At 32.6% G+C, this 24,039-nt stretch overlaps 1 protein-coding gene across 1 annotated transcript; it reads right to left on the bottom strand.

Annotated features, from left to right (window-relative positions):
* Positions 1-3,703: 3,703 nt before the first annotated feature.
* LOC124356588 (coiled-coil domain-containing protein 85C) lies at positions 3,704-23,555 on the bottom strand. The gene is made up of 7 exons (XM_046807679.1): positions 23,467-23,555; positions 20,305-20,476; positions 19,181-19,438; positions 16,932-17,115; positions 11,695-11,831; positions 8,123-8,260; positions 3,704-6,997 (listed from the first exon to the last, which is right to left on the bottom strand). Exons 1-7 carry the CDS (start codon positions 23,532-23,534, stop codon positions 6,950-6,952), a joined length of 1,005 nt encoding a protein of 334 aa, XP_046663635.1. The 5' UTR covers positions 23,535-23,555; the 3' UTR covers positions 3,704-6,949.
* Positions 23,556-24,039: the final 484 nt, after the last annotated feature.

Here is a 24,039-nt window from a genome sequence, read left to right on the forward strand (position 1 = left end):
GAGGAAACAGGAGTATTCGTATTCAAAATAAACCACAATTATAAATGCAACAGTTTATTAATGAGATATAAATATACCGATGAATGTACAACACTAAACTTTTACAAAAATATATGACTTCTCTAAGTGGAATAAATATGATCTTAAAATAAATAATAATCTTAACCCTTAATATGAATAATCTATAACAATTTACAAACAACACTATATATTATACACAACAATAGAAGGAAACATTAGCAGCACCCGGCGAATAATACTAAGGTTACTAAAAATAGTTTAACCTTGCAGGCAACATTAACAGTCTCATCATTGTTGTCACATTTCACTTCCAAAGATAAAAAACAAGAAAACTAGTCTAGAATCAAGAAAAAGAATGATAATTAATCAGTTTTACTCAATATTTTGAAGAAAAATTAACTTTTGCTGTGCAGTAATTGTATTATGAGACCTAAAATGAGAAAATTTAAAGTAATTTAGATAAGCAGTAATTGTCTTATATTTCAAATGGCTGTGTTGGATTACAGAATGTGACTTTGGCATATATTAATTTATATTTGGCTACTAAATTAAAGTACCTATCCTCGGTAAGTTAAGTTCTAAATGTTTAGATTAAATTTTTCAGTTGGATTTTAAGATCGATATTTTATAATTAAAGTACAGAATAAAGTGTTAACGTCTTAGATGTCAATGCCCTCGAATAAATTATTACACCAATTGATTTTTAAATCGGTTTTTACTAAATAAAATTTCTTGGAATAAAGTATAAAGAACATTTATTTTCTAAGGTGAAAATTTCCTTTTTGTAAAGGTTGAAGCAAAATTTATAGGATATCCTGTGAGCCAATGCTCTAGATTTAAAATGTTCGGAAATTGCATCTAAGGTTCTCTAAAAATTTGTATCATTTTAATTAAATCAAATAATTTCATAAAAAAACTTTATTATATGTATTGATAACTTACTAAAAACTATGCAAATACAAAAATAGTCTGTTTGTTTACTGATTTGTTTATTCCATGTTTTTCTCGTTTTCTACACGGTTCCTCTTAGCCCCAATGTTAAATTTCACATAGTTTATTATTACTAAAAATTTTTTCGTGATGTAAAAGATCACAGACATTAATTTCTGAGGCCAAATGCCTGGAAATATGACCTTTTTATCTTTGGTCTACATAGGTCCTGATATTGGGTGTTGAACATAAAACATATTTTTTTATTAATTCCCTCGTACGTTTCCCTGGTTCACTCAGCTGCTGTTGTTATTCCACCAATCACAGTATTTCTTATCTAATTGTTTGTGTCGGTGGTTATTTGTATATCTAACAGACTGTTTACAACAATGACTATTTACAACAATGAGTTACGTACTAAACGTTTGGACTGTTGCTTCTGTGATTGTTCAAATGATTTACGTTGACATTTAGTCTAAATTTTAATAGTGTGCATTATATAAATACACCGAGACTTGTGTAAATACATAACTTAGTGTTTTAACACGTTTATTTGTAAAATATTCCAGCCTAACAATTGAACTGCACGGTTAAACGCTTACACAATCAGAGTGAACGTTAAAGCGTTTTAAAATGTAAACATTTATGAGAAGTAGCAATTTAAAATTTAATGTTTTACAATTTGTTACAACATTTATTAACCTTAATTATTTTTGTTGTTATGTAGAATTAAATACTCAACATTTTATATATTTTTGTTTTTAATCCCTGGACTGAAAGTCCAATTCATGTTTCAGTAAAAACAAAAATGTAAATGTAAAGCATAAAATGTAATGCATTAATCCACAATAACTGTAAATTTAAATACAGCAAATGACTGAAACAAGGGATTCTTCTTACTTCTAGTAATTAGAATTTGACCTAAATAAAAAAAAATGGTTTATCATTTTAGCCTTCATTTATTATTTTAACCTTCATGGTGCTGTATTTCAATACTATTATAATTTCATAATGGTAAAGTTTCAGATGAACTATATTTTAGTAATTAAATTACCAAACAAATTTTTAAATTATGAAAAATTTCCATTCATTTAGAACTAGTTACGCCAAAAATTGATAGGTCACATAAATCAAACACAGTAAATAGTATGTTTTGCTTAATTTTTGGTCTCATTATTTCACGCCCAGAGACCATTAACTATCCGTTAATTAAAATGACATTTATAAAATAGAGTTACGTTTAAATTGGAAGTTGCACTGCAAAGCTAAAATGTAGCCTAATCATTAGTGGATGGCAAGATATTATTAATCAATTTACAATGAGTAATTATAAATGATCCGGTGGAGTTTTTTATATCTAGGGTTAGTCCCGTGGACATACAATAAGAACACCTTATATCATAAAACAAATTTACAACCAGAAAACATCTAAAAGCTAATGAAATGTAACAGATAGATTTAACAGCTAGTAATAAAACTCTATTTAAATGTATCCATCTACATAACAAGTAAAGAGTTATAAAAATACTTGTAGATGCAAACAAATACACTAATTCTCTCAAATAACAACTCTTTTATCAACCCCATTATTATCGCAAAATATCACATATTTCATTTAGTTCTATTAGTCATAGAGAACTTGTTGGAGGGCAAAATACTATTATAAAGAGACCCTATTTCAAATACTTCTAAACAGCAAACTGCTGAGGTTTCTCATGGCAAGATGGGCAACTTTAAAATATTTAATTCATTCACATTAGAGTTCAATTTGCATGAAAAGAACAAAATTGGAAATGGTGAGACTTTTGTCTTACACAAAATACCTCACTTTACATTTAATTCCACCCTACACGAGTAAATGCAATCTTTACATTTACTCCACTTCCAAATCGTACAAATAATACTGTTGATTTAATAATTTAAGCAATAATTCACTATAATTTAGTCAATAATTAACAGACTCAATTTGGCAAAAATGTATTTATTGCGGAGACCAACTACCAATATTGAAATGTCTTAGTTGTAGAAAAAAATGGCAAATTTTTTAAACAGGGTGTAAAAAAGTCCCAAACAGGCTTGATAATTCCTGAAAAATTACAAGTAAAGCAATAAAAAATAATACATCATTACTGCATCAATAAAGCTACTTTTTTAAGTAACTACCGTTATTTTATCAAGTCAGGGAGACGACTCGCAAGGAGTCAGAAGGAAATCTTAAGAGGATAGGTCGAGTAGTACATGAAATTAAAGGTCTATGTTAGTAGAGTACGATGCCGCAAATCTGACCTGAAAAGGTTCACTCTTTAAAAAATTACGCTGGTTTAAAGTTTGAAACATTTACATTGTAGGTCCTGTTCTAGATGGTTTAATATTCTTGCCTTGACTGAAGTTGTGAAAGTTAAACTTAGTAAATGAATACTGGACTTAAGGAATAGTTTTCAAGGTATTTATTGACTCTTCAAATACAATGGGGGATGGTCTAACAATTTTAAAATAATGTACATTTTGAGCTTTGCTTACATTAAATTTTTCCCCCAACTCCTTGTAGACCATCCTTCATTGGATGTAAAGAGTCAATAACTACCTTAAAAACTATTTCTTTAGTCCAGTATTCATTTATCTAAGTTTAACTTTCACAACTTCAGCCAAGACAAGAATATTAAACCATCTAGAACGGGTCCTAGAAACATTGTAAATGTTTCAAACTTTGAACCAACGTAATTTTTTAAAGAGTGAACCTTTTGAGGCCGGATTTGCAGCATTGTACTCTACAAATAAATACCTTTAATTTGATGTACTACTCGACCTATGCTCTAATTTAAGATTTTCTTCTGACTCCTAACGGGTCATCCCCCTGACATGACAAAAGAATAATAGTTACTTGAAAAAGTAGATTTGTAGGTGTAGTAATGATGTACCAAGTTTTATTGCTTTACCTGTAATCGTTCAGGAATTAAAAAACCCGTGCAGCACTTATTTACACCCTGTGTATGTAGTAGGACTTTGGTAAGACGTACAGAATACAATAAACTTCCAATATATTAGAAATTACATGATAAACGGTTCACATTTATTCTATAACACAATTTCATTATAATCGAGAAAGATCGTAAGGTGATAACCTAAATAATGAAATGTCACAATTTTGTAAACACTACGTTATTTTGAAATTTGTGTTTCCTGTATCTGTATATAGTCATCACCTGTTCAAAAAGAAACAATAAGATGACCATTAAACAATGTTTACATCGTACTTTGTATTGTTTCTATATAATCTCTATAAGAATATGTAAAATTTATATCTACATTTTTTTATCATTATTCTGGTAACCCATTATAAAATATTAAATAAAAATAAGAGATAGAATATATGACTCGTTTTAAAGACTTGCATTTTGAGTTACGTTTTATATTATTTGGTGGTCTCCAAATGGTTTTAAAAATCCATTATTTAACTTCCACGTTTTAACTCAAATTTAGTACTTACTAAGAGGTGTACTTGGACAAATTTTTAGAATAAAGTTGACACTCTGAAAGACTAATCTCAATTCTTCTAAATAATCCCTGGATTATCCAAATAATACAGTACAGGTTGTATGCTAATCTAAATAACCTCTAAATGAGCACCAGATTTTATACTAGACTTATAAATTAGGTTTGTTATAACTTCCACTAAAACATATACTATTGTCAAAATCTTTGTCTTGTTCTCCTGATACTGACAATTGAACATTTTTTATAATTTCTAAAACATTGATTTTGTGCAAACTGTTCAGCAGATTGCTCAATGGAATATTGCTTGAAGAATAATTGTTTCAATTATTTCAGTGAAATTATCAAAAACATGTGCACTAAGGTACAAACAGAAAAAAAGGTGATTTTAAAATTAACAACCACGGTAAGAATGTCCACTTCAAATTAAAATTGTTTTCACCATAACACTTTTGACACTATTCAAAAACAAAATAACTATTGTTTTTCCTTAACCAAAGGAATAGAATGTAAATTTTAAAATGCCCGTAACTGTACACTGTGAATTTTGAATGAATGACAGATCTTGGTGCAAGTGTGTTTGGTGTCCATATTTGCGCTCACAGTGCATGCATTTAGATCATCACAGCCGTCTCTCGTTACTTGCAGAGATTCAGTACCAAAGTATGTAAATTAATGAAAATTTCACTTAAATATTTGAATCTATCTCTGAGCTAGCTACATAACAGTGTAAACAAAATCAACATTAGAACCAGAAAATTTATGAACATTTTAGTTGATTTTCAATATCACAGAGATTTTGATACAAAATTATAAAATCTATTTCGTAATCGAATACGAGGACGTTGCTTCTTAAGGAAGAACAAGCAGAGCAACGGTGAAATGGAACTTTAACAAAAGATTTTGATTTTTCAAGAAACTCAACTGATTTTACCTCCTGAGTGAAGTCTTTATACATTGAAAGTATAAAAATATTTATTTTAATTTAAACTAGAATTTTATTCTAAACAGTACATGAAATGTAATCAAGTAAAAATACAGATTATAAAATTAAAACATTTATATTATTATCATTACTATGGAAACTAGCAATAAATCATTCATACATTTATGATTAGCAGATTACATTGGTTCAATAAAAAAGATGTTAATAATTTTTAAAATATCCACAAGTGCTTTATCTTATTCATTTTGTAGTTAAACTCAATCGTGACAATTATTAGGAATGTGCTGATTTGGAAACTTGATATGTAATGGTATTTAATACTGTGCCTCTTTTCATTTTATTCTGATACCAATATTTTCAAAGTATTTTAATACATTATAACGAATCTAATAGAAATGCTTTAAAATATGCTTGGAAAATCACAATTTCACGATATCACGACTAGTGATAGGTCAAGGCTCAATCTTTTGTGAACTCAATAAACATTTTTATTAGTATAACTCCTTAAATCAAATAATTCCAAAACAGTTAATATAGAAAGAATGACAATACATATTTCCTTACTTATATCTTGAAAAATGCAAAATCAGAATCAATTTTTTTAACATTTTCAAAAGTACATTACTAGTCCGTTTTGTTGCCTGACATTTTTAACTCTCTAGCAAGTACATGTGTTAGCTACTAAATATTTAGAAGTGATTTTCCAAAATATCATTTTCTAGTTTGCTAAAAAATATTTTTTTAATGTTATACAGGTATGTTTAACTTTTCTATACATAAAGTTCTTTAAAATTCATTTAAAGGTTATTTTAAATGCAAGATTTGAATAACATTATTAAAACTGGAAACAAAGATTCATGTTTTTACATTAAGAATAAATTTATTACAAATCAGACTCTCAAGACTGGAAATACTCTGCATTATTTATAAACTTTTATTTACCAGAAGCAGTCTTTTTACTTCTCATGCTCAAAATAGTTTGTTTCAATTATGTTGATTAGATGATTTAAATAGAAAAAGAATAAAATGGATATTTTTTAATTTTTATAACGTTACTCTAAATTAAAAGACATTCGGCAACGTAAGTATCCCTCAAGATCAAAATGAGAAAACAGATCAAATTGAGTTATATAATAATAACAAACATCATGAATGAATAAAATCATCAAATTTTTGTTTATATATGAATTTTTTGAGCCCAACCATTCTCTACAACTGCTTTTTAAACCAAATTTTCCTTTTTTATTTACTGAGTTTAAATTTGTACAAATTAATCAACACCAATTGATAATATCATTTTTACAGCAGTAAAACGTAAAAGATTATCGTAATGTAAAACGTAAACTACGAGACACGTGCTTAGCGGAAATAAACACATAAATCGTACAGACAGACATGGAAAGTTGACAGTGGTGAAATAAAAGAACAAACGAAATGCCTCCAGAACCACTAAACTGCTATCTTTGGGACGTCAACTACGGTAATGAAGGAGGCAATAATGCTAGGTTTGTACTGTTCTAAGGCTATGGCTAAGTACTGTGGCCACTCTAGGAACCTGTGTCACTGTCTCCTTGCGTTCGGTCCCTCCCCCAGCTTGCGCCACACCACCTGTCACATCCCACACATGTTACGACTCACACATAGCTACATTTATTAAATTAACACATAGCACAAACAGTCAATTGATTTCTGACACATTTCTAAGGATTTAGACAGGAGAAGTAGGCTTGTTTTCAACTTCTTGTGGCTACCTCAGTATTTAAAAAGTAGCCAGTTACCTTAACGAAGTGGTTTCTGGACAATTTAATTTAAATCTATATAAATCTAAATTTTCTCTACTACTTTAACCCTTCGCATGCCAGTAATAAATTCATTAACTTTCCTACAACGCCAAGACAAGTAAAAAAATTTTGTTTCTGTTTAAAGCTAATTTTTATTGTAACTAAATTATAAATGGTAAAATGAAATAAGTATAAAACAGAGAATTTTACTTAAAACTACCGTATTTATTGATAAAAATAAAAAAATAACTATTTACAAAACTGTTTATTTCAAATAAATTTTAATTTCATTGTAAAATGTAATGAAACTGAAACGTTTAGTTTTGCTATCAAACAAGATAAATATTTCAAATTAATTAAAACAATACCACACGATGAAGAATTAGAACGAGATACATAGTAGACGCGCACACTCATAACAACCGAAAAAGCAGTAATACATGCTATGAATGTTTGGTTATGGCTCTGTAGGAGTCGCAGAACTGACGACCAAGTGGTCGGAGTTAGGCAAAGGGTGCTCCCCTCTTCCTGCTGCAGAGTGAAGGTTGTTTATAAATACTTCCTTGGCAACAGTGATAAGCACATATTCACTGGGCATTTCAAAAAACTTTTGTGAACTAAAAAACTCTCCAAGAGACACAATCTATAATATCGGATATAACTGTTTTTGGCGTTTTGGCCAAAGTCTACCATTCTAATATATCCGTCTATGGCGTGGGAAGGGTTAATATTCTTACTTACTTCTTCTTTACAAACCCAAACAACCATATGATTACTATTGAATTAATATTACATGACTTCTTGAAAGAATTGCGGAGGATCTTTTAGCCTCCTTGGAAAACATGACTTTATAACGATTCCAAAGTAGAAAGAACGGTGAAAACATGTGCTTAGCTACAAACTGTGGATAGAGAACTGCTAGATTATTAAAGTTGCCGTTACTGGTACTCACATTACACATCTCCCTGAGGAGAGCCTTCTCCCCATCGTCCATGTCCGGAGTGGTAAGATCCAGGTCAGAGCCCGAGACACTGCGCTCCAGCTGCTCCCTGACTTCCAGCACTTGTAGTGCCTGCACCACGGCCTCACACTGCAACCAGACATTGAAATGCATTGCTGGTTGAAATGGTAATTAAAACATTCAAAAATTGTTTTACTCTTCTGAAAATTTAATTTAAAAGTGGTGGAAAATATGACCGAATACGACTTTAAACACAATGTGGGATAAATATGTCCCATAGAACAATAGAGAACGTGTTTCGTCAAGAGCTGGTATAAGATCCTTAATCCCAACAAAGAATCTGAACATATTATATTATATTTATAGTTTAAACTTCAGTAACAGTTTGGACTAAAACTATAAACAAATTTGTCTTTTTAGTTCTTACTTCTGATATCTTTAACCCATTGGGGAACTTGCCTGAGCGTCAAAAGTCATTGTCAAAGTATCTTTATTACATTATCATTAAGAACAGTGGTTTGTCAGATTATAATACAAAATTATTATAATATAATTGCTATATAATAGTTGTGAGTTAAAAGTAACTCGTTGTGGCCAAACGAGACTGATAATCTTGCCCAAGCTCGTTGTGCTCTTTCTAGACGCTAATGATCATGTATTTGTTTTTTTCTGCTAGATCACAGTTTTGTGACCTCCTGCATCCTTATGAACAATAATTTAATTTTGATTTGTTATGTTTGCACACTGGAACCACAAGTAATACACAACTTGTTTTATTATTGTTTACATTTTGCCATATGCTCCATTTTCGTCACTTCAGTGTTCTGCTTACATTCTATGTATTGTGTTTCAATGTTTAGTGTTTAACTGTTTATAGTTGTTCAATGAGTTTTAAGTTCTTCCGCTACCACATGGAACAAAACAATTTGCGTACTTCAGAAGTAGACAGATACTTGGACAGTGATACTGAGATATCAAAGATACTCAAAGACTGACACAAAAGTGAATTATAAAAAAGTAAATGAATGGTCATTGTATATAATGTAAATAGTTTATTTAAATTATCATTTTAATAATAACAATTGAATGCAACAAACAGTTTTATCTCATCTCCCAGACAACTAATTCAGGAGCTTGTCATAAAATCATCAAAAAGTGAAAAAATGTAAAAGAATTTTTACTGTTTTGTTATTACACTTTATAATTAAGTAATCCAGTAAACACTGGTGTTCCATGTAAAAAACATTGTGCTGTTGTGAATAAAACATTATTGAAAAAATAAACAAAAAAAGTAATAGAATATTGAGAGTTGCTTTTGATTTTGTTTTTCTTACTACAAAAATTGTAAATATATATAACAACAAAATTAACCCTTATAGTGCCAGGGTCTCCCGTAACGGGAGACCTTATATACTTCCGAAAAGTGCCGAGTCTCCCGTACCGGGAGACCCCGTAGTAGCGCAAGAAGTGCCGGGTCTCCCGTAACGGGAGACTTTGTATTTAATTTATTATACAATTTATTTTAAGTAAATATATGACCAGTAAATAGTGTCATATATTTACTGGTTTACACTACATCCAAAAGTTTCATGGATATCCAAAGCGTACAAAAAAAATATTTTCCTTTGTACTGCGGGCAGATGACGTGTTTGTTTTTGTGGTACTTTGGGATTAATACCGACTACACCCAGACATGAATCGTTATTTGACATTTTGCTTCTACTGATTACTAGATTATCGTAGAACAATATTTCGTCAATATAAAACAGGAATTGTCTTATCGCAAACTCCTCCCCATCCTCAGACAGAGGTCAAAGTCGAGCGGTCTAGTAGATAACGTGATTGCAGAGTCTCGCTGCCCGTTCAGCTGGTGCGTCGGTTTGTTGTACTTCCGTGTTTTACCCCTACATTCCTCCAAACACAAAAATTCAACAAAAACAAACATTACCAAACAAAAACTAAACTCTTTATTGAAAAAAACACTCAAAACTTGTTTTTATTCTTGATCACACTCCGCCACCCAAAATGCGAGTGCCTCCGGCCATCAGCGCGGGCTGCCGAAGCCCGCGCTGATGTCAACGAAAGAAAAACATCCCTCGAGATAGTACCTATCAGTAAAATATCAAATTCTAGAGGGGCTGATAAGAAATATAAATTGAAAGGCAATTATGTACCGTGCAAAAAACTTAAATAATCATGTGATGCCGCGCAGCCTGCCGTAATCGGGATTCTCGAGAAAGATAAGATAACAGCGACAACAATACCGATCACAATACCTGGAAATGCTTGTAAGTTTGTAATTTTGTAATTAAAGAGTTGTTTTTTCGTTCTATCATGTTTGTTTCTATAAATTTATATTTTTGTGTTCTTCGTACTGGTGTGGTCGGTATAATCCCAAAGTACCGTTTTTGTTTTGGTGTTCAGCTGTTTTGATGCAACGACGATCGCAGTGGCCGTTGTGTGTTGTGTTTCGTTGTTGTTTATCTTGCTTGAGAGTTTTCAAGTTTTTAGTGCTGCATTTGTAGTTTCAACCCGAAAAATGTAAGATAGTGATATTAGAAAATTTTTTGAAGCTACTTGTTTTTACACTTCTTACAGGATATATTAGGAATTGAAGTAAAAAAATGTAATATTATTGTTAGAAACATTGTTGCTTAGAGAAGAAAATCTAATTAATCCTTATAAAAAATTTGTAATTGTTAGATATTATTTTCAGGTAGTTTTAGTTCAAATATAATGTTATATATTATATAAGTTCTGTTTGTTCTTTCACAAAAAAATCATCAAAATATGTTGGTAAACCAATTTTTTACAGCATTGTAACCAAATATGGCATAACCAACAATTTGTCATTGTATTTTTTTTTCAAGAAGGTTTTAATTCAGAATTATGTTATACATATGAATTTTGATTGTTTTTTAATTATGTATAACATAAAAATATTTCTAACTAAATAAAACAAAAATTAGTTTATGTATTTTATCTCAAACTTAAAAAAGTGTTTAAACATTTTTTAAAGCCTATCGATTTTTTATAAAATTTAAAATTTGTACAGTTCTTTGTGTACTCTTTTATGATAGGTAAATTAGAACAGTCTTTTACCAACAAATTAAATAAAAAATCATGAAAATATGTTGAGAAACCAATTTTTTACCAGTTTTTACCAGTCTCACGTTTTTGCTGAAAAATTCCCGGCACTTCTTGCATATACCCCATAATTTCACCTGGTACTCTTACAATGTGAAACATTTTTAGAATTGTGGCACTCAAAGGGTTAAATAATAAATTATTTGGAGAAAGCAACAAACACTATTGTAGAGCAAATACACTAAAATGTCCTGAAAATGTAATAATTTATCTATTCTATTAGATACTCATTCCAAATATTTTATTAAATATTTGAGTACACACATGCATTTTTGCCAAAATCAATTCAAACACTCAGTCCTAGAGAGGCTAGGTTAACTGCTTCCCCAATGGGTTAATGCTACGTCAGGACAATCACTAGAAATATGCATGGTTAGGATATAATTTTACTGTTTTCAGGACAGATGAGTACTCACATTGTCTGTAGGCTGGGGTTCCCAGGGAGTGACAGCAGAGACAGGGGTCTGGCCCAACTTCTGCTGTAACACTCTCTTCTCCTCTTCCAAGGATTTTATCCTAGCCTCTAGTCTCTGCACATACTGCGCCATCTCCTCTGAAACACAACGAGACCGTACAGCGCTGCGCAACTATCTACAAAAGTGGAGTATATTGAAAACTTAGATATAGAGATTTTTTATAAAATGTCAATATTCTTTGAAATTTAAGTTCTTAAATTTAAGAATATACTAGCTTCAACAATCAAATTGTAAAATCGGATCACAAATTGTAATTTTACAACTGTTCCCAAACTTGTTATACAGGGTGTAAATTAAGTCCTGTTAAGCCTGGATATACTCCGAACAGATGGAGATATTGATATATAAACCTTCACCATACTTATTAAAATATTCTTTTGGATTTTTTGAAGGATACAATAATTCTTCTCCCCCCCCCTTTTCAAAGAGGGTTACAGAGGGGTAACTTTAACCCTTTCCGGTCGTATGGCGCAGTACGGCGCCAATAAAATATTTCAAACATCGCGCGTATGGCGCGGTACCCCGCGCCATTATGCAAGCCCGTGAACTGTTGCGCTCTAGTGGCCGATTTTCGAACTTCTAGAGGTTTTCTTTTCTGTTGACAGCTGTTTCCCCGGCGTGACTCACGGCCACGTGCGTCTGTTGCTATGCGAATGCTAGCCAGTGTTTACTTCTCACTGAGTTTCGATCGTGAGTGTTGTTGAGGTTAACGTAATGTTTTAGATATTTGTTTTATAAATGAGTAGGTGTTGTTAGAAGTAGTATAAGTAATAATGTGTTCAGGAATGTGTCTTTTTATGTAAATAAATTATTCGTGGTGCAATAAGGAGTTTGAAGACAAGTGTATAGTTGTAAGTTTTGAGCTACTAGCCTCATCTGAAAATTAGTTTTTATTTAGTTACAGACTAAACAATATTATCTTTTAGTTTTTCAATGAACAGTTATATTTTATGACATTTACCAGTGATTATAATAAAATGGATAACCCAAGGCCTTCTACAAGTGCTCTTAGTGACACTGCAATTGCAGATGAACTAGGCCTAGATGAAGAACTATCAGGATTCAGTAGTGACAGTGATGAAGAAGTGATTTTACCAACGTTAGAAAATTTATCTGATGAAGATAGTGATGACAGTGATGAAGGCAATTTAGGACAAGGACCTTCTCAATCTAATAGGCCCTCTACTGATTGGTGTGCTTACAAACGGGCCAGACTTTGTTCAATATTCATACACAAATGCAAGTGGGGGCTACAAACCACCATCTACGAAACAAACCTGTAAGTGTTTTTTACAGTTTTTTTCAATTGTTTTTTACATCAGAGCTACTGTCAAATATAGTCAAAGAGACCAACCGATTTGCATCAGAAAAAATTTCATTTAGCCCAACCTCTAAAGCCTAGGTCAATCTGGCAACTCATGGATTGATGTTACTTTTGGAAGAACTAAAAGCTTTATTGGTGTAATTCTGGCTATGGCTCTCTCTCCAAAACCTTCACTAAAAGACTACTTCTCAAACAATTGGCTTTTTTGAGCAATCATTTTTCCATTCTGTTTTTTTCTCGCACGAGATTTTTTCCAAATATTTTGGTGTTTACACTTACCTGCTCCAGTGACCAATCCAAATGTTAGGTCAAGAAGTGACAAAATCAAATCTGTTGTAAATGTATTTACAAACAAAATTTATGGAATATTTTGTACCACTTTTTGAAAATAGTATTGACGAAAGTACTGTTGCCTTCAAAGGTCGAGTAAATTTTAAAACATATAATGCGCTCAAGCCTAACAAATGGGGGCTCAAAGTGTTTTGTTTTGAGCGATTCTAGATCTGGTTATGTGTATAACTTTTGAACCTTATTTTGGGAAAAACAACCACAGAATCTCTCATTCGACCTGATTTACCATTTACTGCCAGAATTGTGGTACACCTTGCTACAAAGTTGAGTGAAAACCATCCTGGTTGTGGCTTTCATTTGTTTACAGATCGGTATTACACTGGCTTATAGAAATTGGCTTTAGAATTAAAAAATCTAAATATACATCTGACTGGCACAATTAACCAAAACAGAAAAGGGTTACCTGATGGTATAAAGAAAAAAAATTTAAATTGCAACAACACAAAACAAAAAGCATTTCGACACAATAAAGAATGTTTTACTTTCCGCTTGGCGTGATAAACGTGATGTCCTTATGCTTAGTACTTTATATAACAATGAATAAAACAATTGTCAAAAGGAAAGGAAAAAATGGTGCTACAACAGACATTGAGAAGCCAACAGTTATTTGTGAATATAATAAATTCATGGGAGGGTGTTGATCTCATTGACCACTACCTTTCATCATACAAATTTATGAGAAAAACTGTAAAGTGGTGGAGAAAATTATTTTTCTGGCTTCTAGAGGTCTCAGTTGTTAACAGTTACCTTCTATATAATATGGAACAGTTGAATAAATCTTCCAAACAAATTGAACACCGAAAGTTTAGGGAGTTGTTAGTAACCTGAGCTTGTTGGAAACGTTCGGAGCTCAGCAACTCGCAAGCGCAAGTCCACCACCGACAACCCTGAACGTCTTGATGGTAAACAGCACTTCCTAAGAAGCTTTGAAAATAAGAAAAAAGACTGTAAAGTGTGCAGCAACAGAAAAATTAAGAGGAAAGAGACAATGTTTTATTGCGCCAACCCACCTGCACCCAGAAACCAAGTTTGTGTCCTACAGAGTGTTTTTGAGAAGTATCACACTCTCAAAACATATAAATAATTATAGAAAATTTGATTTTCACAGTTTAGAAACTTTATAGCCTTTTATTGTAAATATGTAATCTAATTGTTTCCATAGTGTAAATTATTTAGTACCAAAAAAAATTTTTTGGTTGTGTTTCCAAATGAATTCGATAAAGTGACATATTAGTGTTATAAATAGTTTTTTATTATTACAATGCGTATGTATTCAACCTTCAAAAGATCTTCATAAAAGGTAAGAAACTATCATAAAAAACATTCATAAAAAGTTATAAATAGGTTATGTGTTTAATTTTTAGAAGGTAATGATAAACTAATATCAAGTTATGTAAAATTTTTGTATACATATTTGAATTTTAGATATATATTTTTTTAACAATAAAAAAATTACCAGTTTGATAAAAAAAACTGTATTTCATTTATATTTTAATAATTTTAACAGTCCCTAACAAAAAGAATATATTTTTGTTTGGCAAATTAAACATCTACAGTTGTTTAAAACAACTAGAAATGTATGCATGCTAAAATCACTAAAAACAGTCGCGACCTGGCTGAAATCAAGGATAAAAAATTTGCGACCTGAAAGGGTTAATTTTCCAAATGATATGATCGTTTGTTGGGTTTCTGGTCACAGGGGGGTTTCGGGCAATGAAAGAGCTAATGCTTTGGCCAACTTAGGCTCAGCTTCAACCGTTCTGTGGCATTTTTAAGTGTAGATCCTTTCGATCTGTCTCGAAGTGGGTTCATACAAATGAGGGAAGGTAGAGACTGTATCCAGGTCTGAAGAAGATTAGGTTAGTTCTACAGTCGCTTTCCCCAGGGTGGCGTCTGATCTTCTCTCCTTAGATAGATCAGTGTCTTCTCCGATTGTGGGTTTAATTATGGGAAATGGTCAAGTGAGGAAGCATCTTCACAGAGTCTGCATTTTCCGGGAGGATCTGCTCTGTAGATTGTGTGACGGCCAGGAGGAAACTGCTGAACACCTACTCTCTATTTGTCCTGCAATAGCAAGGGAGCGCTACAACACCGTCTTCGGTAGTCTGGGCAAGGATGGTAAATTTCCCCAGGAGTATCTGATCGATTGTTTTCAGTAGTTTGACAACCTGCCAAAACTGTAATCTGGTTGGCCTCATGATATAAATTCGGGGTCCGCAAAAGACCCTTGACACTTAAGTGAATGGCAATAGTCCACCCCTTAGAAGAAGAAGAAAAACGGCCATTGAAATACTAAATTATAGACAAATTACAGTGATTATTGGACTGAATAGGAAGAAAATATTTTTAAAACTCACATAAATTACTAATTTAGAACCTAATAGATGTTACAACTTGGTCAGATGGCTCAAATAATACGCAACATTACTTTAAGGGTTAAACATTTTATGGAAAAATCACCCACCACAAAATTGCTGTGCTTTATTTATTTATTATAAATTACAACAGACAGAAAAGTACAAACTATGAAAATCTGGTCAACTTATTAAGAAATGTTTCTATTATATTAATTTTCTCCTTCTGGTCAGTTGGAGACAACAATAATCATGGTCATCAATCATATTTACTGCCAGACACGTATGTATATATACATATATATAAGAATTGTATTCTGCCAGGTCAGTAATACTGAATTATTTAAATAATAATAATACCTGAGATGTTGGCAGTTCTCAAGCACATTCATCAACTTCCTGATCAGAAAAAACCAATACTGTAGATTTGTTGTTTATTCTGCCAGAAAATATTCCACACAAATACATTAGCACGTCAATACAATATTACAACTTTTGTAAAATAATGAACAGTCTTGCTTCGTCCACACTGTTGAGGTGTACTCTTTCCACCGAATAGAATGATCTTTTACAAATAAAATAATTTAGTTTAGCTTTAAATTCCATATCACTTGACTTTCTTATATCTAATGGCAACTTATTGTATAGTCTAATAGCCGTCATCATTAGACTTTTGTCGGTTTTAGCTGTTCTAGTTTGAGGTAGGTTGATATTGTTACAACTCCTTGTTTCATAATTGTGAACATTTTTTCTTAGGTTTACTTTATGTAAATTAGATCAGAGGTAAAGTAGGCATTGTTTTATATATATATATATATATATATATATATATATATATATATATATATATATATATATAAAGAGAATAATGTAAAAATTTTAAAACGATTGAAAAGGCCTCTGCAACTATGATATTTATTGACTCCTGCCAATATTCTGACAGCTTTTTTTGGATGATGAATACTTCATTTGCATAAGGAGAAGAGCCCCAAACTATCAAACCATCATTTAAATGACAGTGAAATTATATCATTTAATGTGTATATTTACAAGAACGAACTTTTAAAACAAGTATATAAGTTACAGAAAAAGCAAGTAAATTTGATGTGTTTGACACATTTGGAGGTTTCTGAAATGACAGCACTTACCGTGAGACCGAGTGGTAGAGGGTGGTGGAGGCCGGTGGAAAGAGTGGGGTGGGGGTGGAGGTGGAGCGTGAGGCTCGTCTGCGTTGGTGCTACTGCTGCTTCCATCCCCGTCGTCCCTGCGCAGCCCGGCCCCACATGCGCGACACACACCGGACCTCTCCTCGTCTAGGTACAGGCAGAGCTCCTGCAGGGACAACTCTCATATTACACACAAAATAAAAGTGATACAAGATTTTTCTTTGATTAATAATGTTTTACTGAGGAAAAGTACTAATTCTGGTTTTCTTCAAATAGTATTTTATTTTAAAACAATGACACAGCTTAAAATGGCAGTAGTAAACATCTGCTTCTTTGTACAATAACACTTGATAATAGTACATTGAATTGCAAGCGTTGTTATAGTAAATATATAACAGTATCAGTTCTTGTTATATTGAGTTATACATGACAAAACCATTTGTTCACTTATTATGGTATAACGGATCCAGATTTTATGTGGACTTGTCAGAAAGTCATCAACAGAATAAAACACACCTGACACCAAAAGGCGTTTCAAACAAGCTTCAAATTGAGTGAAATTTTGAATTTTTTAAAATCATTTCAGGAAGCCCATTGATTAGCTTGGTACCAAATTGTATTGGGGATAGACGATCTAAGAGAGAGAATTTTTTATATCTATTGGGTACACACCGGACTTTTGTAAAACGGGTCATTAGCCGATGGGGTACATGTTGCTATGCATTTCCTTATTGCATTTTTATTGTTTGCATGACTTGGTGGTTTGTTAATATTTGTTCCCTGCTTAAATAAATACCTTAGACTATTCTAGTACCCCTTTGGGCGCACAATTGCTTAATTTTTTAATTAAATCAAATTGTTTTGTTACCCCTTGGGGTGTATGGGGAAAAATTGATAAAACATATTGAAATCATTTTTTGTGCAAAACTGCGAAGCCTACATTAATTTCTCGTTATTCTTAGACGTTTGAAGTAAAAAAGTCAGGAAAAAAGGTGATATGGAAATGCTTTTAAAGTTCATCCATTCTAGCTAATCATAATCCAGTACATTACAGTTTATTATTCAGTAACATACAATGAAATTTTAGGGGCTAAGAACTCATTGACAAAACAGTGAGAAATGGCTCAAAGTAGCACTTCTTGGACCTGAACTGATTTGTGGTATAAGCAAATAAACTGCTTACAAAGGTATTAGAAATGGTTCAGAGATACGCATTGTCATTGGTGGCAGAGTTTCTCTGGGCATTCATTTGGTAAGAAAGACGTTAGATGCACTAACATCCAGTTCATGAACTAACTGATTAAGCTAAACAAAGGCCTTTTGACACAGGTAATTTCTCTTATTACTGGACACTGTTAATTAAGGGAACACCTACAGACCTTAGAACGTACTACTGAAAGTCCTATGTGTAAACTAGTATGTAATCAACTGCAGAAAACTTTAAACACATTATTTTGGATTTTGAAACGCTTGAGGTTAGGAGAACCCTATTTGGAATCTCAAAGCCTGGTGATGTACTCATGGAAATTGTTGAAGGTACAAAGATAGGCAGGTCCTATTAGCGGAATTTGGGGCGTGCAATAAACTTAGGTTGATGCATTGAGAACTAAGTCCTTCATATCCCGTAATCTACGCTGAGGTTCTAGAGACTTTAAACTTTGTTACATAGTTTTTTCTTAGTCCAACCCTACTGATTTTGGCGTTAAAAGGTCAAAGAGGAATCTGCCTGTCTGTCTGTCCGTCTACCTCTGTGTGCACTTGGTAGAAGTCTTATAGACTTGATACATGGTACATGGTTCCCTCTCTGAGTCTGTCGATCTATCTGTTTGGTGTTAAAAAGCCTGCCTGCCTGTCCACCTATCTGTGTGTATGATAATTATTGATAGAAATACCTAAAATTTGAAAAATGGTACATAAGTTTATATTCCAAGGAAAAACTGATTTGGAGGTCAAAAGGTAAAAGAACAGTCCGTGTCTGTCTATATGTTTCTCCGGCCAAGGAAGAACCGTATTGATTTAGGGGTTAAAGACCAAGGCCTGTACTTCCATCTGTGTGCTACCTCTTTCGTTATATTCTTTTGGGTTCTTTGATGTTCCACTTTATTTCATAAAAAAAGATTCATTGAAAAGTAGAATAGCCACTAAACACCATTGATTTAAGAATATATACACAGAGACTTCTTAGCTGGGATTAGATTTAATTTGATGTTCTACAGAACACAAAATCTGACCTTGAGCTCCAGATTGTCCTTGATAAGTTCATGCTGCTTGGTATCAAGCTCGCGCAACTTGGTCTGATACGCCGCCACCTCCTGGCGCATCACGCTGGCCGTGTACCGCCCGAACCTTTGCCACTCGCGTGCCAACTTGCGGCCCTTCTGGCGGTCATCATCCAGGAAACAACAAAGATCGCGCAACTCCTGGTTGTCATCACTTAGCCGCTGGTTGGCCTCCTTCAAGCTGCGCACTTCTGCCGCCATTCTTCGTGTCTGCAAACGGATCACAATAAAGATACAAGGAACACTATTTGCTAATTATAAAAATGTTCTATGAGAATTTCAACTCCCTTTTGGTATATTAGTCAATAGTCAATTATTTATTGCAGAGACAAAAGTAAATTTGTATAGCAAATGTCAAGTATTTAATAATTTTGACACACATGCCACATCAAACTCTCATTTATACATTAAAAAATTGGACACTAACTCTGCTCCAATCATCGCCAATTTTTTCCCACCTCAATTCAAGAGTAAGTCTTCTGATTGTGCAGTCTCCCAGTTATATGCCATAAACTCGTTCACCCTATAAAACGCGTTCAACACTAAACTTTTGAAAACTGACCTCTCTTAATTTTAATCTTGCAATGATGTGTATCGCTCGTTTTTGAAGCTTGAACACTCATAAAAATTGGTTACTTGCACATGCACCCCACAGCACTAGTCCGTAGGTGAGATGTAGATAGATCAAGCCATAATAAGCCGTCATCATAACCTGAATAGGGCAGTATTTAGCTAGAGACCTCAAAACATAAATGCCTGAGGCTAATGTTGAGCAAACGTAATCGATATGAACATTCCATGTCAAATCTTGATCAAGGTAAGTTCCAAGGAATTTCGAGGAACAGACCTCTTCAATATGGCCTCATCCAACACGATAGCTGGGCCACATTCGCAGTCTGTCGAGCGCAAAGAAAAATTTACAACTAAGCAACAAGAGAGGCACGCCTCGGATGCCATGGGATTCCAATTTGTCAAGCAGTGGTCAATTTGTAAGATGGTCAATACAATCGAATGCTTTAGAAAAATCGAGAAACACACACTTAGTATTAAAATGTAGTACATAAGTATGATCTAACCTGTTCGGCAGCAAGTCTTGCAGCCTCCGCGTCTGGTTTACGCACAAACTTGAGCATTTCTGCAGGCAGGGGAGCTGATGAGGGGGCACCTGTTGGAGGTGCGGGTGGGGGATGGTACTGTGGTGGGCGGGGTTTACTGTCCGTCAGATATGTATTGTCTGTAGGCTGATGCCTGTGGAAGTAGAAAGAATTGTTTAAAATTTTAGTTCTGAATCTCTCTATATTTAATTTTAGAAATGTGACAGCTAAAAGCATGTAATATAATTTTATTATTTAAAATAAATTTTACTTTTAAAAACCTTTCACTTTGTTAAGACACTCGCAAACAATATTTTATGTTATTAAATTTGAAATCTCTATTCTCTATGGAATAAATTCTTGTTATGGTAAAAACTAAATTAAACATATGCATTATCTATGGTTAAGAGCAAATTTTTACAAAACAACCTCAATACAAATTGCACTGCTTGCTATATAATATAGTACTTACTATATTTGAAAACAATTTAGTTTGAACTTGATTGGAAGTGAGTATAAGAGAATGAAAAGATGATTATCAATCGTTAAAAAAGGATAAGACAAAAGAGAACATTACTTATACGAAAATTAAAGGATTACATAGTGAGCTTCAGAAGCTCTAAACAATCCCACATACAGTGTGTTAATCAAATGTAATTTTTTAAATTTTTGTTGTAAAATTACACTTTGCTGAATTCCCAAAAATCTACTTTTTAACAGTTAAGAAGCATAAACTCTGTAAGTAAGTAATCTAGCTTAAAGAAGAAGAAAAGGTGATACAAAAATTTAAGTCTATTGTTTTTTTTAATACATCTTATACAGATTTTTCTTCATACTTCAGGCAATGATTAAACATTTCCATGCCTACAGAAGAAATATAGCTTTCCTCCTTGACTGTAAATTATTCTAGCACCTGCCTGGACCTCTTCATCTGGTATTTAACCCTTTCCGTCCCAGCGTCCGGTTTTCCGGACTTTCGAAAAACATCGCAAAAATCCCAGCGTCCGGTTTTCCGGAAGTTCAAAAAAACATCACAAAAAAATTCCCGGGGGGGCGTCCGGTTTTTCCCGGACGTTAAGAAAAAAATTTTTTTAATGTTTATTAACTCGGAATATTTATATAAATTATATATAAATGTTTGGAATAACATATACCATTATAAAAACATTGATTTTATTACACTATAATGTTTTTATTATTGCACAACAACTTATTTACTTCTTTCTCTTTGTGTTGCGTCATCAACTGTGTTTGAATTTTATCAGCTGTATTTGTTGGGTTTCATTCCAGCTTGTTGTTGAGAGGGGTAATAACATAAGTATTACAAGTAAAACGTTCCAAAAATGAATAAGGGAGTACAATGACTTTATAGGAGGGGATTGATGGAAATGATCAGATGCTATAATTATTATTTCAATGAAAGGAAAACCATCAAATTTTGGAAGAAACTGTACATTTAATTATAATTTCTAGAATGGTCTTAAGTTTAAATACAATTGTACAAAAACAACAAACCAGATAATCCTGTAAGTTAGGCTTCAATACATATCAAACTTTGTTGATGGAATTGAACAGTTAAATGGGCACATGTGAGAGGAGTAGGCCTAGGTACTCATCAAAATGAAGCCAGTAATGCAAACAACGGTGGTACAAAATCATTTTTTTGAAAAAAAATACCAGAAAATAAAGAAAAAAAATTGCTGTGTGTGCAGTGCAGAAAGTACAAGAAGTGGAGGGAAAAGAAAAAGTCTACTTTTATGTGTGTTAACTGCAAAAAGGGCCTGCACACTAATGTTATCCTTTCCATAGATGTTTTGTAAACAAAAAACAAAATTTTATTGACTCGGATGGTAATTTTCAGTTTTTTATTAGTTTAGGATTAGGAGTTTTTTTTTAGTTAAAAATATGAAATAGTTTTCATTGTTTTGCCTATTGACATTCAATATATTTGGTTTAGAACTATGTGTTATGTACAAGTGGAACATGATATGCCACATTGTTTGTTATAACTGGGGAAAACTCCAAACTACAGTGATTTAAAAAAAATCCAGAACTTTTTTATTTCTCAACATATCAGTGTGAAGTATGGATTTTTTTGAGACTGTTAAATGTGGTTTTGTCAAGTGTTATCAATCTTGGTTAAATCATTTTTTTATGCCCATCCACAACGCAACAAAGTAAAAAAATCCTCAAAATATTTTTGGTAAGTTACATAATATTAAAAAAAGTTATTGTAAATATTTGCATGTCTTTCTAATATTTTATGTTATAGTATATATAACATATTTAGGAAGCTAATAACACTTAAAACTAATAAATTTGCTTCATAAATAAAATTTGTTATGGGTTTTTTCTAGTAAAACACGACAAAATTAACTAAAAGAGCCTGGGATTTTTGGGCATGTTCATTAGTAAAAATACTTAGGATTTTTGGAACAAATTTTTAAAAAGTGTATGGGATGGAAAGGGCTAAAAAATAGGTTAAATTTTAAAATTAATAATGGTAAAAGTCACAAAGGGCCAGGTCTAGGCTTTAGGATGGAAAGGGCAATTTCTTGATTGTTTGTTTTGATTAGTTGCCATCTAAACTGACCCATATGTTTTAAGGACAATGTACTAACATAAAAAATTGGTAACAAGATTTAATCAATTAGTATTATTTGTATAGTTGTTTATGTAAGATTTGATCAAATTGCTGCTGGGTGTCATACTCATGTACAAACAGCGGCGTGTAATGACATATTAAAATTGTTTCCTCGAGTAATGTTTTTTGTACCGATATTTCATTATTCTATCAGAAGGTCGCACCTTAACAGCTATGTCTGAAATACATGCAACGAACTCAAAGTGGTGCATAGAAATAAATAAAACTGAAATAACTTGCCATTATTATTGAAAAATATTACAGTAAATGAAAAAGTCCGGGAAAAAGCTGTCGTTGTGTTAACAGACACTGTACGGATGTAGACGGCTGATATCCATTTCACAGAAGCTGGCAATATTCTTTCATTTTTCAGTAAAGGTTTAGGCATAGTTTCACTTTTAATGAGAACACTCTTTCTTTAAAAATTTTAATTAAAGTGTGCACTAATATAACTTGGGTTTATCAAAAATAATCTGAGATAATTTACTATATTCACTAACCTGTCAATTTCAGCGACAGTTTGGAACTGTTTGCCGGAATCTCCGACAGCAACTACGCAGTCAGGCATCCTGACTGGAGGTGGACTGGAGCGGATATTAAAGAGCCTTGGGTTGGGGAGGGTGGCTGGTATCGCGGGGGGCAGCACACCCGAGTCTACTTGGGCCTTCTTGGCAGTTGACACGTTCACTGACGGGCTTCTTGATATTGGTGGACATTTTTACACCAGCTCACTTCACGGGACCTTGAGCATTCGATGGCAGACGCATCTCTCGAATCTAACTTGCTGTTCAAAACTGTGGGTTTGTTGGCACAAAAACACTGAAAAATAATACTTTGGTTAACTTTTTGTATTCTTGCAGACTGAATAAAAGACAATTTGTGTTTTTAACACTTGGATTATAACTTCTTTCTGTTTAAAAAAAAAATATAAAAATACAACCAGTATAGACTATTTACTTATTGATAACTCTTAATTTATACAATTTCTTTACCTACTGAAATATATAATCTAGAGATATACATCTTAATATATACTGCTATTTATAAAATGAAACAACTTTGTTTATATTGTT

Source organism: Homalodisca vitripennis, chromosome 3 (genome assembly GCF_021130785.1).
Source record: "Homalodisca vitripennis isolate AUS2020 chromosome 3, UT_GWSS_2.1, whole genome shotgun sequence".
Taxonomy (NCBI): domain Eukaryota; kingdom Metazoa; phylum Arthropoda; class Insecta; order Hemiptera; family Cicadellidae; genus Homalodisca; species Homalodisca vitripennis.

What these genes read in the sequence shown, in the direction of transcription:
- LOC124356588 (XM_046807679.1), bottom strand. Translation starts at nt 23,534, where the DNA reads ATGCCTGACTGCGTAGTTGCTGTCGGAGATTCCGGCAAACAGTTCCAA. An exon ending in ACTGTCGCTGAAATTGACAG is followed by an intron (nt 20,477 to 23,466) that starts GTTAGTGAATAT and finishes CTACTTCCACAG; the next exon opens with GCATCAGCCTACAGACAATA. An exon ending in TCCTCAGGGAGATGTGTAAT is followed by an intron (nt 6,998 to 8,122) that starts GTGAGTACCAGT and finishes GGGATGTGACAG; the next exon opens with GTGGTGTGGCGCAAGCTGGG.